The sequence below is a fragment of the Melanotaenia boesemani genome, chromosome 10 (genome assembly GCF_017639745.1).
Source record: "Melanotaenia boesemani isolate fMelBoe1 chromosome 10, fMelBoe1.pri, whole genome shotgun sequence".
In the NCBI taxonomy this organism is placed as follows: Eukaryota; Metazoa; Chordata; class Actinopteri; order Atheriniformes; family Melanotaeniidae; genus Melanotaenia; species Melanotaenia boesemani.
Window position 1 is genome coordinate 5,505,908 of NC_055691.1, and position 17,751 is coordinate 5,523,658.

A 17,751-nucleotide genomic window follows, 5' to 3' on the forward strand; every position below is an offset into this window, starting at 1 on the left:
ACATTGGAGGCATTACTGCAGTGTTTGATGCTTAGGCCAACAACGTGGCACCTTTTTACATTTGACCCCTTCTAATAAATCAGACAACTTGAGCATGACTCATATTTCTGTGAATTATAGTTCTTTAAAAATACAAATGAATAAAAAGCTATAATTTGTCTTAAATATGTGGCATTCTGGTGACATTGTGTATGAATAATGGGAAAGATAAGTAACATTTCTTATTTCAAAACATGCCACAACAAAAATAGAGTAAATATTTAAACATAAAAACAAGTTACTTCACTTAATCTAATTTGTAACAATACATTCTATCCTGTAGTGCATCTTTCCAGTTCTGCTTTTTTCATTATTCATTCATTTCATCTTATTGGTACTTCACTTTCACTTCTACGTTGTTTTTGAACAAGTAGTTGAAATGGTAGCGGCCAGGCTTCTGTACCTACTGTTATTGCATTTTTAAAGGCAATGGATGATCAGTAAATATGTTCTATCAGCTGCCCTTTGCATGAAGTTTAGTATTTAATGAAAACAATTAATGGCTTCATCACTTCACATTTCCAGCTACAGGGTCCAAGCCTTATAAAGCTTTCTGACTAAAATGCAGTTTTAGTCATCATTTGTTTCACGCCCGTCTCTCAGACCACAGAAAGACAACATAGATGCTCCTTTGGGATCTTCTGAACCTTTGGGGACATCTGCATGTTAACCAAGCCAGCTGCTTATTTTTGTCATCTAGTATGCTACATGTTCTTCTGCACTGATTGTAACTGATCAATTCTTATTTTGTATGATAGAAAATAAATAATTAGAGGCTTTGTAATTATTATTGATTAATTGTAATAATAATAATTATTAATAATAATAATTAATAGCATAACTATATCAAGCAAAACTTAATTTATTTCAGTAATTCAACTTAAAATGGGAAACTGATATAGTTTCATTATATGCTAAGTAAAATATTTCAAGCATTTTTTTTGTTATTTTGATGATTATGGCTTACAGATTGTGAAAACCCAGAAATCATAATCTCATAAAATTAAAATAGTGTGAAAAGGTTTAATGTTGTAGCCTCTAAGTGCCACACACTAATCAGCTAATGAATCCAAAACACCAGCAAATGACTCGTCAGCATTAAAATGGTCTCTCAGTCTACTTTAGTAGAAATTACAATCATGGGGAAGGTTACTGACCTGACAGTCGTGCAGAGAATCATCGCTGACTCCCTCCACAAGGAGGGAAAACCTCAAAAGGTAATTGCAAAAGAAGTTGGATGCTCTTAAAGTGCTGCATCAAAGCACATTAATGAGAAGTTGAATGGAAGGGAAAGTGTGGAAGAAAAAAGGTGGAAAGGCCAGCTAGGATGAAGTACCCTGGAGAGGATCGTCAGGAAAAGGCCACTGAAAAATGAAAAAATGAACTGGTCTGTTGAGCTCTGGTCCAAAGCTCTCTTTTCTGATGGGGCAAATTTTACATCTCATTTGGAAATCAAGGTCCCAGAATCTGGAGAAAGAATGGAAAGCCAACAATCCAAGACACTTAAAGTGCAGAACGAAGTTTCCACAATCTGTGTTGATTTGAGGAGCCATGTCATCTGCTGGTGTTGGTCCACTGTGCTTTAAGTCCAGAGTCAACGCAGCCGTCTACCAGGAGGTTTTAGAGTATTTCATGCTTCCTTCAGCAGAAAAGCTTTTTGGAGATGCTGACTTTATTTTCCAGCAGGACTTGGTACCTGCCCACACTGCCGGAAGAACCAGAACCTGGTTCAATGATCAAGGATTTCTGGGCTTGATTGGCCAGCAAACTCTCCTGAACTGAACCCCGTAGAAAATCTATGGAGCATTTCAAAGAGAAAGATGAGACACATGAGACCGAGCAATGTAGAAGAGTTGAAGGCTGCTGTTGAAGCATCCTGGTCTTCCATTCCACCCCAGCAGGGCCACAGGCTGATAACATCCATGCCACGCCACACTGAGGCAGGAATTCATGCAAAAGGGGCTCAAACCAGTTACTGAGTTCACATGCATGACTATACTCTTCAGATGGTCACATTTCTGTATTCAAAATCTTTAAGTTGACTCACTGAAATAAATTAAGTTTTGCACAATATTCAGTATTTTTTGTGTCACTGTATTATAAACTCAAGGTTTATGATAGTTTAAAATTTAAGCTCTAGTAATGTCTGTTTCCCAACATTACTAAAGCTTAAATTTTAAAAAGGAGAAAAAGATGAACCAAAAATGAACAGACCTAAAGTTAAAGTGCCATTTAAAGTACTTTAACTAGCAACTCCAGCTGTTCTCCGATTAAAAGTCTACGGCATGTCACAGTACTTTTAACTTTTGAAACATTTTCATCCACACACTTCATAAATAGGCATTAATATTTGGCTGTAAGCCAGAGCGGGATCAGTGTGTCACCTTTTTTTTTTTTTTTTTTTTATTGGTTTCATTTTCAGTCTGGTCTTGGAGCAGAGATGATCATCTCCTGCTCTGACTGTGAGTGCTAATGGATAGGTAAGGGGCCTGCAGAGGCGCTGCTTATTGAGACGAAGTAAACTATACGTGCCTTCACGTCAAATTCCAAAGGTTTCCAATAACACCAGAAATAGTTTCTAGATTAGTCACTAGTCGCTTCTTTGAAGTAAGAGTCCCTAGATGGGTCTGAAAAGTTGCTAAATAGTTAAAGGAGTTAAATTAGCCACACTGATTAGGCCGAGCTCTGACATGTGCATCAATTAATCGGTGTACAGGAAATAGTGCACTGACAAGTGTTCCATGTTTGCAACACAAACTGCAATTAAATGCGTTAATTTTTTTTAATGGGTTAACTTTTTTGTAATTAATTGTAATGAGCACGTTAAAGTCTCACCTCTAAAAACAAAAAAGTGTGTGTGTATATATATTTATATATATATATATATATATATATATATATATAATGTAAAAAACATTACAATAAAATGATAGTATTTTTACATTTAGACCAGTATAGTTCATGCAGCTGCCAGTTAGTTTGAGTCATTAACTGTAAATTCTGTTTTCATGTCATCCATTTTCATTTTTGTTTTCCTTAAAACATATTTGTAATCATTTCCAGCAAATGATGACAAACAAATTAACAATATTAAACAGTATTTGTTATATTATTAATATTGAACAAATAGAACTAAAATCTTAAGTTGTTTAATCTTGACTTTCCTGTTGTTCCTTTAACGAACGGTGATTTTATTACACTCAGCTGTTCTGAGACTCAGATTTATTTATCTGATAATGACATCAATACTGGATTGTAATAGCTCCACTTTTTGTTTATTAGAAGGATTTCAGCAAATGCGCCGGCATCTTCTCCACTTTGTGATGATTACTGTTCCCTTGATACAATACACCACTTTGCTTTCAATGATTCATGACATCACTCCAGATTCCCAGCGACTCCCGGCTGTTGTTTGGTCTGTTTTAGGTGACTTGAACTGCAGCATGATCATGTTCTGAGATCACAAATGAGCGAAAGAAAGAATCACACTGATATTCCACACCTCGATGTTTACCTGATCAAAGACTCTGCCTCAAGCCTTTTGGGAACACACACAGAAACGATTACAACCCCACAGAAGCAACACAAACCTCAGCCTCAGTGTTTAAAGAGAAATATAATAGTAAAGGTGAATTAACCTGTTTAACTATGAGCTTCCCTTACAGTCTGTCCAAAAAGCGCCTGCTGTTTTTACGTGAATAATGCACGATTTCTGTTGTTTTTTTGTTTGTTTTGTTTTTTGGTTTTTTTTTAGAAATATACTCATTGCAGTTTTATGCAATCAATGTGTCAAACAATAGCTTTTTTTTTTTTTTCTTTTACATTTGAAGACATTTACATATTTGGTCTTTGTTTTATTTTTTTTCTTCCCCTCACTTCCATAAACTTTAAAGCGCTTGGTGATGTTCCATCATGATTTATTTTCACCTCACAGGATTTACAGGTTGCAAACTTTGTGTCTCCCCTAACGGTGACGAAACTTCTGTTCTGGATGGATGTTACTATGAGTGTGAAAGGTTCTTGTTTGTTTAGTGGTTTGCATGAGTGGAAGCACTTTGTAGTTTATATATGAAGACGGGGGTTCTGCCTCAAGGCACAGGTACAGAATACTGTAAGCTTTGCTATTTACCTAGAAAGGTGAACAAAAGCCAACAGGTATGAACTGTAAAACTGAATGAACCATGAAAGGACCACACCCGACTCTTTTTGTGAAAGCTGAAAGGAGAGGGTTACCCCCTCAATCCTGTAGTGAAGAGAAGGAATAAAATGGATAGATTGAACATATATTGCTCCATGAGGAAGACTTGTCATTTTTCTTCCTATACAAAGAATCTGTCATTCTTCATTGAAAAATGGAAAAACTTTTCTTTTGAGATACCACATATAAACCTGTCCTCAATCATAAAAGGATTTGGTTTGTATGCATAGTACTGAGGTGAATGGAAAAGGTTAATGACTGCCATGCTAACACTTTCAAGGTTATAAATATTAAAGGAAACAGAGCCTGGATAAAAGGACAATACACACTAAGTCCTCTGGTGCAAAGGAAACGAGGGTGTTTTGTGCTGGAATTTTTATTCAAGAGTTAAGGATGTATTTATCACAGACTGCCATTTCTCACTTCTATGTGGGTTTTTCTATTTGTGTAATTTAATGACCCTGTCAGCTTATGGTGATTTAAAAAACAAATTACTCTTTTGCTTTCATATTCAACATCGTCATATGACCTAGTGTATGGAGCTTGTTGAGACCTGACCAAGTTGTATGGTTATAGAAGGTTATAGTAGAGTTCTGATAAAGATGTGAAATAAATCACAACACTGGAATGCAGAATCAGCAAGACACATCTTCATTTACACCATGGAAGTAGTAAAATTCTATTTCATCATTCTGTGTCTTAACGATCCAGATCTCTTCTTTCACCCGAGTTCACCAGAAAGTTTCACAACAAACAGAAGAGTTTGTTGGTGTATAGATTAGTGAGCTGTGCGACATGTCAGTAGCATAATCCTGCAGTCCAAGATGTAATTCTCTGTAGTTTAGCAGAATCTGAATATTACTTTTACATTTACTTATTTTATTTTGTTTTTTTTACTGCTTATCATTAAGATTAAAACAATGCTTCACTAGTCTTGTATTTAGCATCTCTGAACATAGTGTTGTCTATTCCATTTAAATGCTACTGCCTCTAATAGAGCGTGCATTTCCATTTCAGTTAGCTGAATAGTTTAAATTGGACTAATGTTGCTTCATGGTGAGCCTAACTTCAACTCTTTTTTGTACAGTCCAATCAATAATTTACCAATTTGGGTTTTTAAATGATAAACCATGTCATTTTAAATCTTGAAAGTAATTCTTAACAGTTTGTTTAATCCTATTCCCTCCCATAAAAACTGATTAATAGAATTGTTTAAATTGTAAAGGGGTATATGATACTGCGATTTGCAGTATAATTATTGATTGAACTGTGAGACTACTACCTTTTTTAACAAAAGCTTTTACCAAAAGGTTCATTCTTCTTCTCTAAACTTTTTTCTAGTTTAGCAAGAGCTGCTCTAAAGTTTACAGTCGTGAGTTTTGAAGCCAAAAACCCTGAGACAAGATGCTGAACATACCATACATAGGTGCTAAATTGTCCAGTGAGAGTCAGTGTATTATATTACCATTAAGCACAAGACATCACTCGAAGTCACAATGATACGAGCAGTGAAAGCTCATAAAAAATTATGTACACAGCGAGTCAAGACAAAATAAAAAGGACCAACTACAAAGACATTACCTAACAAACAAGCAAAGGTTAGTCATTTATACATAGTGAGCAAAACTGAGAAGTAAAAGCTGTTAGGTTAGGCATCCATGGGAAATCCTTGTTGACCCACAATATAAAAACAATTGTTCCCAAACTGCGTATTAATGTAGCAAAGAAGTGGGAAGAGAAAGGAGGGCTAAACATTGAGAATAATACCTCTTGTTGCCTGCTTTAACTATGATTAAGTTTGGCAATGTGAAAAACACACTTTTTTATGATTTTTGTATGTTAGTAATTATATTTTAAAATTTAAATTGTAAGAAATCAAAGTACCTCCTAGAGATTGTGTTTTAGGGAACATTGGATGTTGTTATAGATATCCACTCAGGCTGTACTCACCCTGATCTACACGTCTCTTGTTTTATATAAACTGTCATGCTAGAGTTCTTTAGTAACTTCCCGCAACTTCCTATAACCCATATCTTAGATTGTATCAGATATCTGCTATCTTACCATGAACACCTGCTGAGGACAGGATGAGGGAGAGGGAGCCATAAAGGTCGGTGGTGAATGACTGAGTCTTTTGTCTGCTTGTAAAGGCAGAACTTGTCACTGAGCTGTCAGATGGGCATACGTTGGTTAAATAAGCCCACAGGCAAAGGAAAGAGGGCTTTAACAAACCATCAGAAATCTGTAGCTTCAGTGAGGTGTCCTTGTCACTCTCTGTACCCTCAGTGTAAAGGTAGATATTGTTTAAGTCAAACCTTATTGCACTTGCCCTGCACTTCCTTATCTCTGTCTTCCTTCCTCCTGTCACCCTTGTCTGAGTTCAGCCCTCACCCTAAGCCATTGTCTCATGTTTGGCCATAGTTGTGAGTAAAGTGAGCTGCGAGAAATAACCTTTTAGGTTAAATTAGATACAGCTCACATTGTTTAAGCATTAGTAGCTTTGTCTTTTTGTTTATCACTGTTTGTATTCAACACCCACAATCTATTTGACAGTTTTTAGTATATTGCATTTCTCTTGAAAATGTTGCCATTATGAAAGAATAAAAGCAATTTAATTTGCCACTTAATCATTGATGAATGCAATCAGTTATGACATGTAATGGGACATCCTTCCATACGGCATTTAAGCACTGACTCTGAGGTGAATTGTCCCCTAGTGTCAGGTGTCACTGGTGCATTTCTTTACTCAGAGATCAGTGAAGACAGAAGGAGCCAAGTGACCGAGCATAGCTGGTGGATCTCGCTGAGTAACAGCAAAGAAAAGGGTTTTACTGGGGCTGTACATTAGTTTCAAGTTGTTTATTCGTCACATGATATGCAAGATGGCAGTGAAATGCAGTCGTACATTCATCCGAGGCTATGCACACCCATTTACCACTAGTAAAACAAACAACCTGGTAATAAACTAAAATGAAAATAAATATAATAAGCCACAGGGCAGTGATGTGCATGCTATACAGACTGACAATATGTGTGTATGAGGCTTGTTAAAGTGGTCAGTGTCACTACAGAGTAGATTTCACACTTCTGACAGTCTGAAGAAAGAAGCTCCTCCTGAGTCTCTCTGTGTTCGCTATCATGCGCCTTAGGTGTTGGCCAGAGTGCAGCCACTCGAACAGACTGTTCTTAGGATGATGAGGGTCTCTCATGATCCTGTTCGCTCTGACTGTTGATCTCCTCATGAAGATGTCCTGAGGGTGGGGAGTATGGTACCCATGGTACGCTCTGCTGACCTCAGCACCCTCTGCAGGGCCCTCCAGCCACAATCAGTACTGTTCACATACCACTGGGTGATGTTACCAGTCAGAACACTCTCCACCTCTCCAGTGTAGAACATCGTCATGATTTTCAGAGAGACTCTGAACTTCCTTATTGTCTGAGGTGAAAAAGTTGCCTCGCCTTCTTCACCTGGCTGTCTATGTGCAGAGTCCATGAGTCCAGGATAGATCCTTGGTGATGTGCACACCCAGGTACTTGTAAGTGTACCCCCTCTCCACCAGAGTCCCATTAACACTAGAAGTCCCAGAGAGGGGTCAATTGACCTTTCTACCTTTACAACCCAGAGATGGGTCGATTGACCAGTAGGATTTTAGCTAAAATCCTGTCTTAAGCTGCGAACAGCTTCTTTTGTTTGTAGACGAGTCAATTACTGGCACACCCCAGGAGGGCGCATACTTAGGGGAGACACTGTAGACTCTTGAAACTGGACTGTCAACTTTTGCCCAAAGCTTGGCTTGAGACACTGCTTGGTCCCCTGAGTATGAGATTGGAGTAGACCTCAAACAGATTCAGAAAGGTTTTCCTGCATTCTAGTATATTTCAAATAATTAAAAATATATTTGATATGATATATGATATATACCTCCTCGACACATTTGTGTGCTTTTAGAAGAAAAAAAAAAAGATAATCATTGTGGGCCTTCAATAAAAAAGCAAACAATTTAGAATGATATGACAAAATGATGAATTCATATTTTTTTAAAAAATCACTTTAAAAGGTCCAGCTCTCCTCTTTTCATACAAATGAAAAAATACAAATTTTTCAAACTTTCTAACCCAATGTTCATGTACCTTATGTCCAAAAAGCCCAAGCAATGAACAATTTTGAATATTTAAAATGAACATTTTTTGATTGTGGTGGTACAGGCAGGGTCTGTGAGTAAAATGCCCAGAAGCATTAGTGTCTAAGTCAAGAGGGCATAAATGTCAACATGACAAAGATATAAAAGAACAACTGTGAATTTTTTCCAATGCTTTTTATTTTTGTCATAAAAAAAACAACAAAACAGTTAAAATAATGCAAGTAATGAAACAATTTCACAAATATTTACACAAGGCTACAGTGGCATGCCCTTGTGTGAATGGCTTTTCTGCTCTTTCAGCAGTCCGTCTGTGCTAAGTCCAAACATGCTTGGCACTTCCATGGTATCTCCATCCTGCATTTGCCACATGTGTATTTGTAGCAGTCAACACATCTTACAGTTGCGCAATTGTTCTTGCATCGATGGTTGACCTGACATTTTGTCCTTTTCCCAGGGCTAGGTGTGGGAGGTTGCTGCTGAAGCAGTTGCTCCTTATGTGCCTTCTTCTGACTCACATGAGAGTTGGCCAACTCTTTCGCGAGCTCAACCAGGAAGTCCACTCTTCTCTCCTGCACTCCGGTGCATTCCTTATGAAGAACATGAGCGTTCAGTGCCGCCATGTCGATCATGTTGTAGAACACGGCGACTGGCCATCTCCGCGTTCCTGCACGCACGCTGTACTCCCGCACCATCTGGTCCATCACACACACACCACACTTTGTGGTGTTGTATTGTGTGACAGTGTTTGGCTTCCTTTTGGTGGTATTCTCAGTCTCAACCACATTGTGCATGCTGCTGAGAAGATAGACAGTCTTTTTCCGTTTCGGCGCATATACTGTGAGTGTTGCACCAGTGGTGGAAAACACTCGAGTGGTGAATTTAGTGTGGTCCTTCTGTCTAGTTGACTGAGGAATTTCCCGGCGAATCTTGTTGACTGTGCCAAGGATGGTGGTTTTCCGGCTAAGCAGTCGTTGCGCAAGGGACAGCGATGTAAAAAAATTGTCTGTTGTTACAGTTCTGCCCTTATCCATGAACGGCTCCATCAGCCTCATCACTACACTCTCAGAGAGTCTCTCTCCACTGGGACGACTGGGGTCCTTGCCAAGATATGGCAGGATATTGCAAATGTACTTTGATTTCAAGTCACAAGCCAGCCAAAACTTAATGCCAAATTTGTCCGGTTTTGTTGCAATGTACTGCAGAAAACTGCAGCGAGTCTTTGTCGGGAAAAGCTGTTCATCAATAGTGATGTGTCGACCAGGGTTATAAGATCTGATGCAGTTATTGACAAAAGATTCCCACAGATTAGAAATTGCAGCAAACTTATTTGTCTCCACTCGCTCACTGCGTGTGAACATGTTATCAAAGCGTAGGTGTTGCATGATGTTTTGGAAGCGGTTTCGGGCCATAGTAGCAGTGATTCGTGGGTTTCCCAGCTCTGCTGACCAATTGTCACGTAGTGATGGAACTTTCTTCACCCCCCGCAAGATAATAATTGCAATAAATGCCATTAGTTCTGGGAGGTTCATGAACCAATCTGCCTGCTCCTTTTGCCGTGCATGCTGAATGGTCCATTCTTGAATGCTACGAAGCATATCAAGTGTCATAAAACAGAAGAAGCTTTGAAGACGAGTCCGGATACTTCTTCTGGCCTTAGCAGTTGGCTCTCCATCTGTGCCGTATGGTTCTATTGGGGTGAAATTGAGACATGTCCCCAGCTGTTCTTCATGCCACACTGTGCCATCTTTAGCCATCTCTGTCCTCTCACTTCCCAACCGAGCCCTCTTTTCTGGCAGTGGAGCAGTCTCATCATCTGCAAGGTAAACAATTTCACAATTTCAGAGGACGAAAATAGGATGTTTTGGAAATAAGATTAAAAAAATCCTTTATTTGTACCAAAATGGAGAAATTCCAGTGTTGCAACTCACAGTACAGGACAAAGCAGAAAGAAAGAAATTTGTCATACCAAAAAGTTCAATAATAGTTTCAAATCTTACCTGAAGACTGCTCAGAGTCAGAGTCCGAATCCAGCTGAATTTGTATCTCTTCTCCATCTGAGTCACAAGGGTTTGTATCGCTGAGGATCAGGTCCAATGCCTGCTGAGTTGTAAGCCGCCTCTGCATTTTGCTTCCTTCTATTTGTTGGAGGTGAAGCTAGCTACTATTTATCCCCCTCAGCCCACCATCCCCCACTGCCACAGAATTTACCAGACGTTTCAAGGTAACAAGGAGGGGCTGGATGCAATGGGTGCATTCCTCAGGTAATGGCTGCATTTACAAATGAAGAGATGCTAATTTTTGCCAGCAGAGTCGTCAGTTTGGACTAAAGGTCTTTCGACCCTTCTCTGGGACTTTAGGGAGACATCAAAATTCCTGGGACTTCTAGTGTTAATCCTCAGAGGGGTGATTACAATCAACAGTAAAACTGGGAAGGCTACCAGAATATTCAGTCCAACTTTTGTGACCATCCCATTGAGGTCCCAATCTTACAGATCTGAGCCTAAAGAGTGGAGGTCAAAACACTGTAATATATGGTCACTTCCTGTGTGATTCAGCAATAAGAAGGAGGTGGGAACATGCCATGTTTGAATATACAGTTATGTTAGATGTGGTTTAATGCCACATGCCATGAAGAAAGAACACAAACTGCTGGATGTTCATCATTTTCCTCATTTATTTCTGTGTCACATTCTTCATTATAATATAAGAGAGGCATTGTACCGCTACCGTGATGTATCATGTAGCTGACACGTCTATCCCTACCGGGCTTATACCCCGCCTAACAGCTAAACCAAACCACCCCACTGAGTAAGACCACTCGGTGGAAGTGCGGCTCTACGCTACCTTTGATTGCTGTGTTTGTGTGCCACCATGTTGGATAGGGTGCACCGTTTATTGTTGGGAGAGTCGTGGCCGTCTGGACTGTCATGAGAATGCAACATCAAATATTAGAATGTTTGAAATGACTGAAATTTATAGAATAACTATTAGTTTAGACTATAACTGTTAGTTGATGCTATGCCCTTCTGTCTCAACATGTTTTTTTCTTTGTTCAGCTTAGACGTTGTGAAACATGTTGACACTGTGCTCAACTCTGTAACAGCTGCTGCTCTTTGGCATCATGTTGGTGATGAGAACAATATCACTGAAAACACAACAGGCCTGTATCAACATCAAAAACTTAGACAATGTCAACATATCGGACAATTTGACTGTCCTATTAGACCTGTTATTAGCTTCATATTTAATGTAGAAGCTTTAAAGTTTTATAGGGTTGCCCCTTTAATACTTAACCAAAAAGATTAAAAGGATTTCATTAAATCTCTACCATTGTCATATAAAACTATCTATGCTAAACTGTCACAGCAAACATGTTTATTTCTCCCACACAAAATTAACCAAATATGCAAAAAAACTAAAGTACAGAAGTGTTCTTTGTTTGCATTAATACGAAGTAACGGGATCCCTTTGGAAATCATTAAATTAACAGTGACTTGAAGGAGGTACCATAGATGTTTTCTTGGTGAAGGTTTCTACCTCAGATGAAAGAAACTACTAATGGTCATATTGATGGTGCGTGAGTGTGTACAAATGCACACACTGCAGAGGTCATTGTCCATACAGGTTCAGATCCAGTGATGGTGCAGGGGTATGTTTTGTCTCAACAGTAGCTGTTTTTTCAGTGTATTATTTATATTATTATATTCTGTTAGATGGGGTTTACTTTCTAGTTTTTGTTTTGTAATAACATTTATAGTACATTTTTTTAATGCACTTTGCATTAAGAAACCTCAGTGTTACAGACTAAAAAGGTAAAAAAAAAAATGACAAATACAAAGAAGCTTATGGTTAAAAGCATAAAATAAATTTTTAAGAGAAAATCCACAGTAAAGATGTCATTTTAAAAGTGAGAGGATCGGAGGAAATGTAAGTGGGAGTATATCCTTGAGGTGTGGAGGGGCGTTTCCATACGGCACTGGCGAGTGAGAAGGGAGAGGCCTGACGGAGATATGAAGCCGGTGACGAGAGTGAAAACTAGATGTAATATGTTCACATTTCCTCACTCTCATCCAAATACTAGCAGCAGAGGTCTGTTGTTTTGGTGTGGAGAGGTGATTCAAGGGCTTAAATCTGTCTTCGACCACATGCAGCTAAAGCCACCATTGCTGATGTGCTCAGGCTACTCACTCCTCACACACTGACTCAAACACACAATAACTCTTTAAAACACACAGTCAAGACAATCATATTTCCACAATCACATCTCAGTCTCAAGTCCTTCCTCACTCATCCTGACATTTTAATCCAAGAAACAGAAGTCCTTTTCACCGTATGTGGAGTAAAGGCTGGCTGGTTTGTGAGTTGTTGACAGAGCAACCCCCCACCCCACCCCCCAATGAAAAGTTCATGCACGCTTCACAGAAAGGGCATTTGTGTCAGTCTAGGAAAAGGAATCATCATTTTTTTCACGTCCCTCAGGAAGACAACTGGAAATGGGGAAATAAAAAGAAGAAAAATATGTGGTCTCTGAAATATTTTGGGGCTTTCTTCTGTTTAACTCTTGGAGGATGTCTGTATGTGGGACTTCACTGCACACTTATGTTTTCTTACTGATGGTTAGTTTTAGGGTGTGTAACCAAATATTTGTGGCTTATTTGGACGTGAGAAATTTAGCTGGCCTTGGCAGATCAGCTAAATGTCATTTGAGCTCATGAGAATGTGAGTTTTGGTGCAACACTGCTGTGCAGTTAGGATGGGATTATTGTCTGAAGCACACGCAGGAAAATGTAACCAGTAAGTGAATCTGTGAAGAGAAACTTTGAATACTATACTTGGGGCGGCAGTGGCTCAGGCGGTAGAGCAGGTCGTCCAATGATCGGAAGGTCGGCGGTTCGATTCCCGCTCCCGCAGTCATCTGTCGTTGTGTCCTTGGGCAAGACACTTAACCCTCCTTGCCTCCAGTGTTGGCATCGCTGGTGTATGAATGTGTGGATGAATGTTCGGTGATGGTCGGAGAGGCCGTAGGCGCAGACTGGCAGCCACGTTTCCGTCAGCTTGCCCCAGGGCAGCTGTGGCTACACATGTAGCTTACCATCACCAGGTATGAGTGAGGAGTGGATGAATAATGGATTCACACAATGTAAAGCGCTTTGGGTGCCTTGAAAAGCGCTATATAAATCTAATCCATTATTATTATTATTATTATTATTACTAAAAGGCGACGTTACACAAGAAGGTATATTGTATGAAATAACATTACTTTGGTCTGCATTACCTACAGTAAGTCGTCATACTTGGTTTTGCTCTTTAACTTCAAGACTTATTTTACTTTTTTTAATGGCCACTTTCACACTACAGGTCTGAATGCTTGATTCAGATTTTTTGCTGCGATTCACTTTGTTCCAGTGGTTGTTTATATTAGCATTTAATCAAACTCCAGTGTGAACAGTCTACGGTTCTGAAGTGACAAAGCATGCACAGAGGAAAGATCCCTCACACCACGCTGTATACAGATGTGAATATGGATGCTACATGCAGAGATCTTCACAAGTCTTTTTTTGCAAGTCCAAGTCAAATCTCAAGTAGGGCTGCAACCAATGACTGTTCTGATGGTCGATTAGTCATCGACTATTAAAACGACTAGTCGACCAATTGGATTATGTATCACATAATTATTAAATTGGTCTTATTTCACTTTCAGCTTTGAAATCTTGCAAGAGGTTGTTATTTAAGTCCGACGTGCCTCCTCTTTAAATGTTCGAGCATTGCAGATTTACAAATCTCACATGTATTTAATTTATTTTGTTAGTTTAACGTGAAGTTATTTCAGACTTTTGACGTCCTCTGCCGCCGTTCTATTCCCTGGTCGGCCACCATATTTTTGTCCTGGCAGACTTTATTGCTCATGTGCAACTCTCAGCAGAGATAGGATAGGGAAGAAGACGATGTCTCACACTGTAGTTTTTGGTTTTTTTGTTTGTTTGTTTTTTTTTTCTTTGCCGACAATAGTCGATGGGTAAATTAGTTGTCGACTCTTTTTTATTGTCAACTATTGTCTAATCGTTGCAGCCCTAGTCTCAAGTCACTGACCCCAAGTCCAAGTTGAGTCTTAAGTTACTTTCAGTTGTGTTAAGAACAGCTGAGACTGCATTATGATAAGAAATTTAACATCTGTACTCACCTTCTACCAGCATTAAGTAACAGCACTTTTCCTTAGCTTAAACTGAGAAATGGTCTGCCCCTCTCCTCTGGACAATCCAAGAGTTTTTTATGCGAACCATAAGGACCACAGAGAAATTTAAACTTCTAATGCTGCAGTTCATAACATTTTTTCCTGAATGTAGAGAGGGGGGGGGCAATATGCAGAATCACCACCTGTCCTGCGGGTTTAGATGTTTTCCTGCAGTGACACACCTGGGGCCTGTTGAGGGAAACTCTGGGTTTTCTGTTCCAGAAAGTGAAATAAGTCTTACCTCGAGTTTGTTACCATGGTTACTGATTCTATTAAGTAAACCTCCTCGCTGGCAGGTTCACCATAAAGAAACAGAGTTTCAACCTGTCTCCCTTTGAAATAACTCCTCAAATGAGTACAGAAAATTTTAAATTAAAACTTTTTAAAATTGAAAAGAAAAAAGGCCTAAAAATATACATTCCTAAATCAGCAACAGCTGTATGTAATAAACAGACCCAGTAAAACCATGTTGTTTACAGTGGGTCTGATCCCAGTTTAACACAATTATGGCAAAGTCAGCCATTTATGGATACTGTTCAATAAAGTCTCATTCTTCTTCTCAACACGTTCCGTTGAGCCAATCTGATGGTACAAAAATAGTAACAGGCCAACATTTACACCGCTATGGCTGTACGCTCGTTGCTAACATAGATCCTACCATTAGCATATTATAGTGACTAACATCTCCAGGTTGTTTTAAGGTGGATAAAGGTGGGTGTGGTGGACCCAGTGTCCTCGATTTTTATACCACAGACATTTGCTGCTCTACTATTGATCCCTTTTTATTAAGTTTTTAATACCCAAAAGTTACAATAGCGCTGCAGCAAGAGCTGTGTCCACTAGTGCTGTCAATATTTTGACTGATTGCATGTGCACTTCGGGCACATCTGTGTGACATTACGTCAGTGTTACTTCTGGGGAAATGACAGCAGACAGAGAAGAACATTGGAAAAAAAAAATGATTCACGAGTCTCAAATGGAAAGTCGAGTTTTAAGTCTTTTGAGTGTGAGTCCGAGTCTCAAGTCACTGGATATTTGACTCAAGTGAGACTCAAATTTGAGTCTGAGACTCGATTCTCCATCTCTGGCAACACGTTTCAAAATTCTAATCAGAGCCAACAAAATCATGCTAAATTGTTCCGTCTATAGTTTACATTCGATGTTGCTGCATTCCACCTCCTCCGTCGCAGAACTGTGATCTCTGACATAAGAGTCGGATTAAATGTGACATGGTCGTCCAGACCGAGGTCGCTTTGACAACGATCATATGTTTCAGTTTTGGAACCAACCACGTTTGGAAGAAATCAGATTTGTACCGTTCAGATTGTCATAAAAACTAAGCAGCATGGGTCAGAGAAAACTGATTTGAGCCGCTTTTGTCTAAAGTGTGAACGTAGCCGTCAGTGCTCAGATAATATTGTTGAGGACTTGTCATGTTTCTCCTTTATTTCCTGATGTTTTGCATTCATTTCTCCTTGTCCTGTCGTTTTTTCTTCCTCTTTCAGAGAACTGTCATCCAGACATCAGACCTGTGTACCATTCAGGAATGCCAGAGAGTCGAAGCTGATCTGATTTACCTGACCTGGAATATGATGGAGGTGAATTATGTTGAGCTGTAAAGCCAGAGTGGGAAATCTGCAGTTTTTAGTTTTGTACTGTTTTTATGTGGAATCAGTACCTTTTTTTGATGCTGTTTTTGTCTCCTGGTGCTGTTATTTTTTTCAGTTGACCAGTAAAACCTTAACAATGATTTATTTGTCATCTTATTTGGTATTTTTGATATTTGGTACAAATAAAAATATAGATTTTTACTAATGCTGATGTGGTCTTTATTTGGGAGTGTTTTCGTTTCTTTTTCAGGGCTTAACGTGGTTGTGTAGTGAGTGAAATATGTGCATGTCTGTTATGAGTCAGATGATTCATAACATAATTATCTTTAATTACGACAAGTCATCTGTAGGTGGAATGCAGTGCTGTCAGTTGTCACGCCACATTTGTATTAATTACATTTTACTTTAGAGAAAATGTTTGTGAAGTCAGTTGGGTTTTATCTCGGAGCCGTCGGCTTATTCTGATGTTTGAGATGACCACATTCTCCTGACGAGCAGCATTTTGCTTTTCTCACTGACTCTTCGTCTCAGATTCAAGCAGAGATGTAGCAGGATGTTGTAGTGCTGTAACACACATATAAAGTTTAGGGTGGATAGTTGGCTGTGTGGTGTGTGACTGGTTCCCTTTCAGAATGATAAACACTTAATACTGATGTTGTGACCCAGTTCATTCCCTGATCACTCCAGCTGTAGGAAAAAGAAACAGATTTTTCTGGATGGACTGCTGAGTAGATGCCGAGTACCTACCAGTAAACGTGCACATCCGCCCACTGCTACATGTATTTCTAAACCTGGAGTTTTCACAGTAAAATGGCAGGAAAAGCAGTTAACGGTGAGTGTGTTATCACATGTTGATTAACTAGAAAGCTTTTATCAAAAGAATTTCAACAGATGAACATTTTTGTCTGAAAGTGCTTAAATTTCTAGAAACAATCTGTTTTCAGCTGCCTGATCTAACTGGAACAATAATAACTGCCAAGAAGGAGAAATTGAACATTTTTAATTAACTAAGGTTCCTGTTACCATTTTTAAACTATTAGGTATACTACTACGTGGGCTAAAAATTTCCACAGACCTTCCGTAGTGAAAAAGGAAAACCAGGACTTTAATATTACAAGTTAACCGTGAGATGCTTTTCAAATTCAAGGCTGCTTCAGGATAGGATGGGATTTTCAGGGAAGAATCATTCCCTCTATTAAGAAAACATTTAATGGAACCGACCTAACAAGTTGGAATTTTTCGTGGCATGGATCTCACCGACAACTACCAAAAAACAGTTAAAAAAAAAAACTGGCATGGCTTTGTTCCTATTAGCTGTTTAAGCAGTCATTTATACTGGTAATTTATACTAACGGCACAGGCTGTAAATGCAGCCAAAAAAAGCAAACAAGAAAGATCTGTGATATGTACAAGGGATTGTGGGTGCTTTGAGAATGCAGCAGATACATAGGAGCACCCTGGAAATTCACCAAATGATGGATTAAGTCCATCAAATAATTCTTGAAAATGAAAGTCTTTCTAGAAATAATT

The 17,751-nt window shown here is 38.9% G+C and overlaps 1 protein-coding gene across 1 annotated transcript in view; it reads left to right on the forward strand.

Moving 5' to 3' along the window:
- The window catches only part of si:ch211-266k8.4 (TBC1 domain family member 10A), an 81,881-nt gene extending 65,600 nt beyond the window's left edge, over positions 1 to 16,281 (forward strand). The window contains exon 15 of the mRNA XM_041997909.1: positions 16,117 to 16,281. Coding sequence (XP_041853843.1) covers positions 16,117 to 16,183 — 67 coding nt within the window. The 3' untranslated portion in view covers positions 16,184 to 16,281. The remainder of the gene's footprint in view (positions 1 to 16,116) is intronic.
- Positions 16,282 to 17,751: the final 1,470 nt, after the last annotated feature.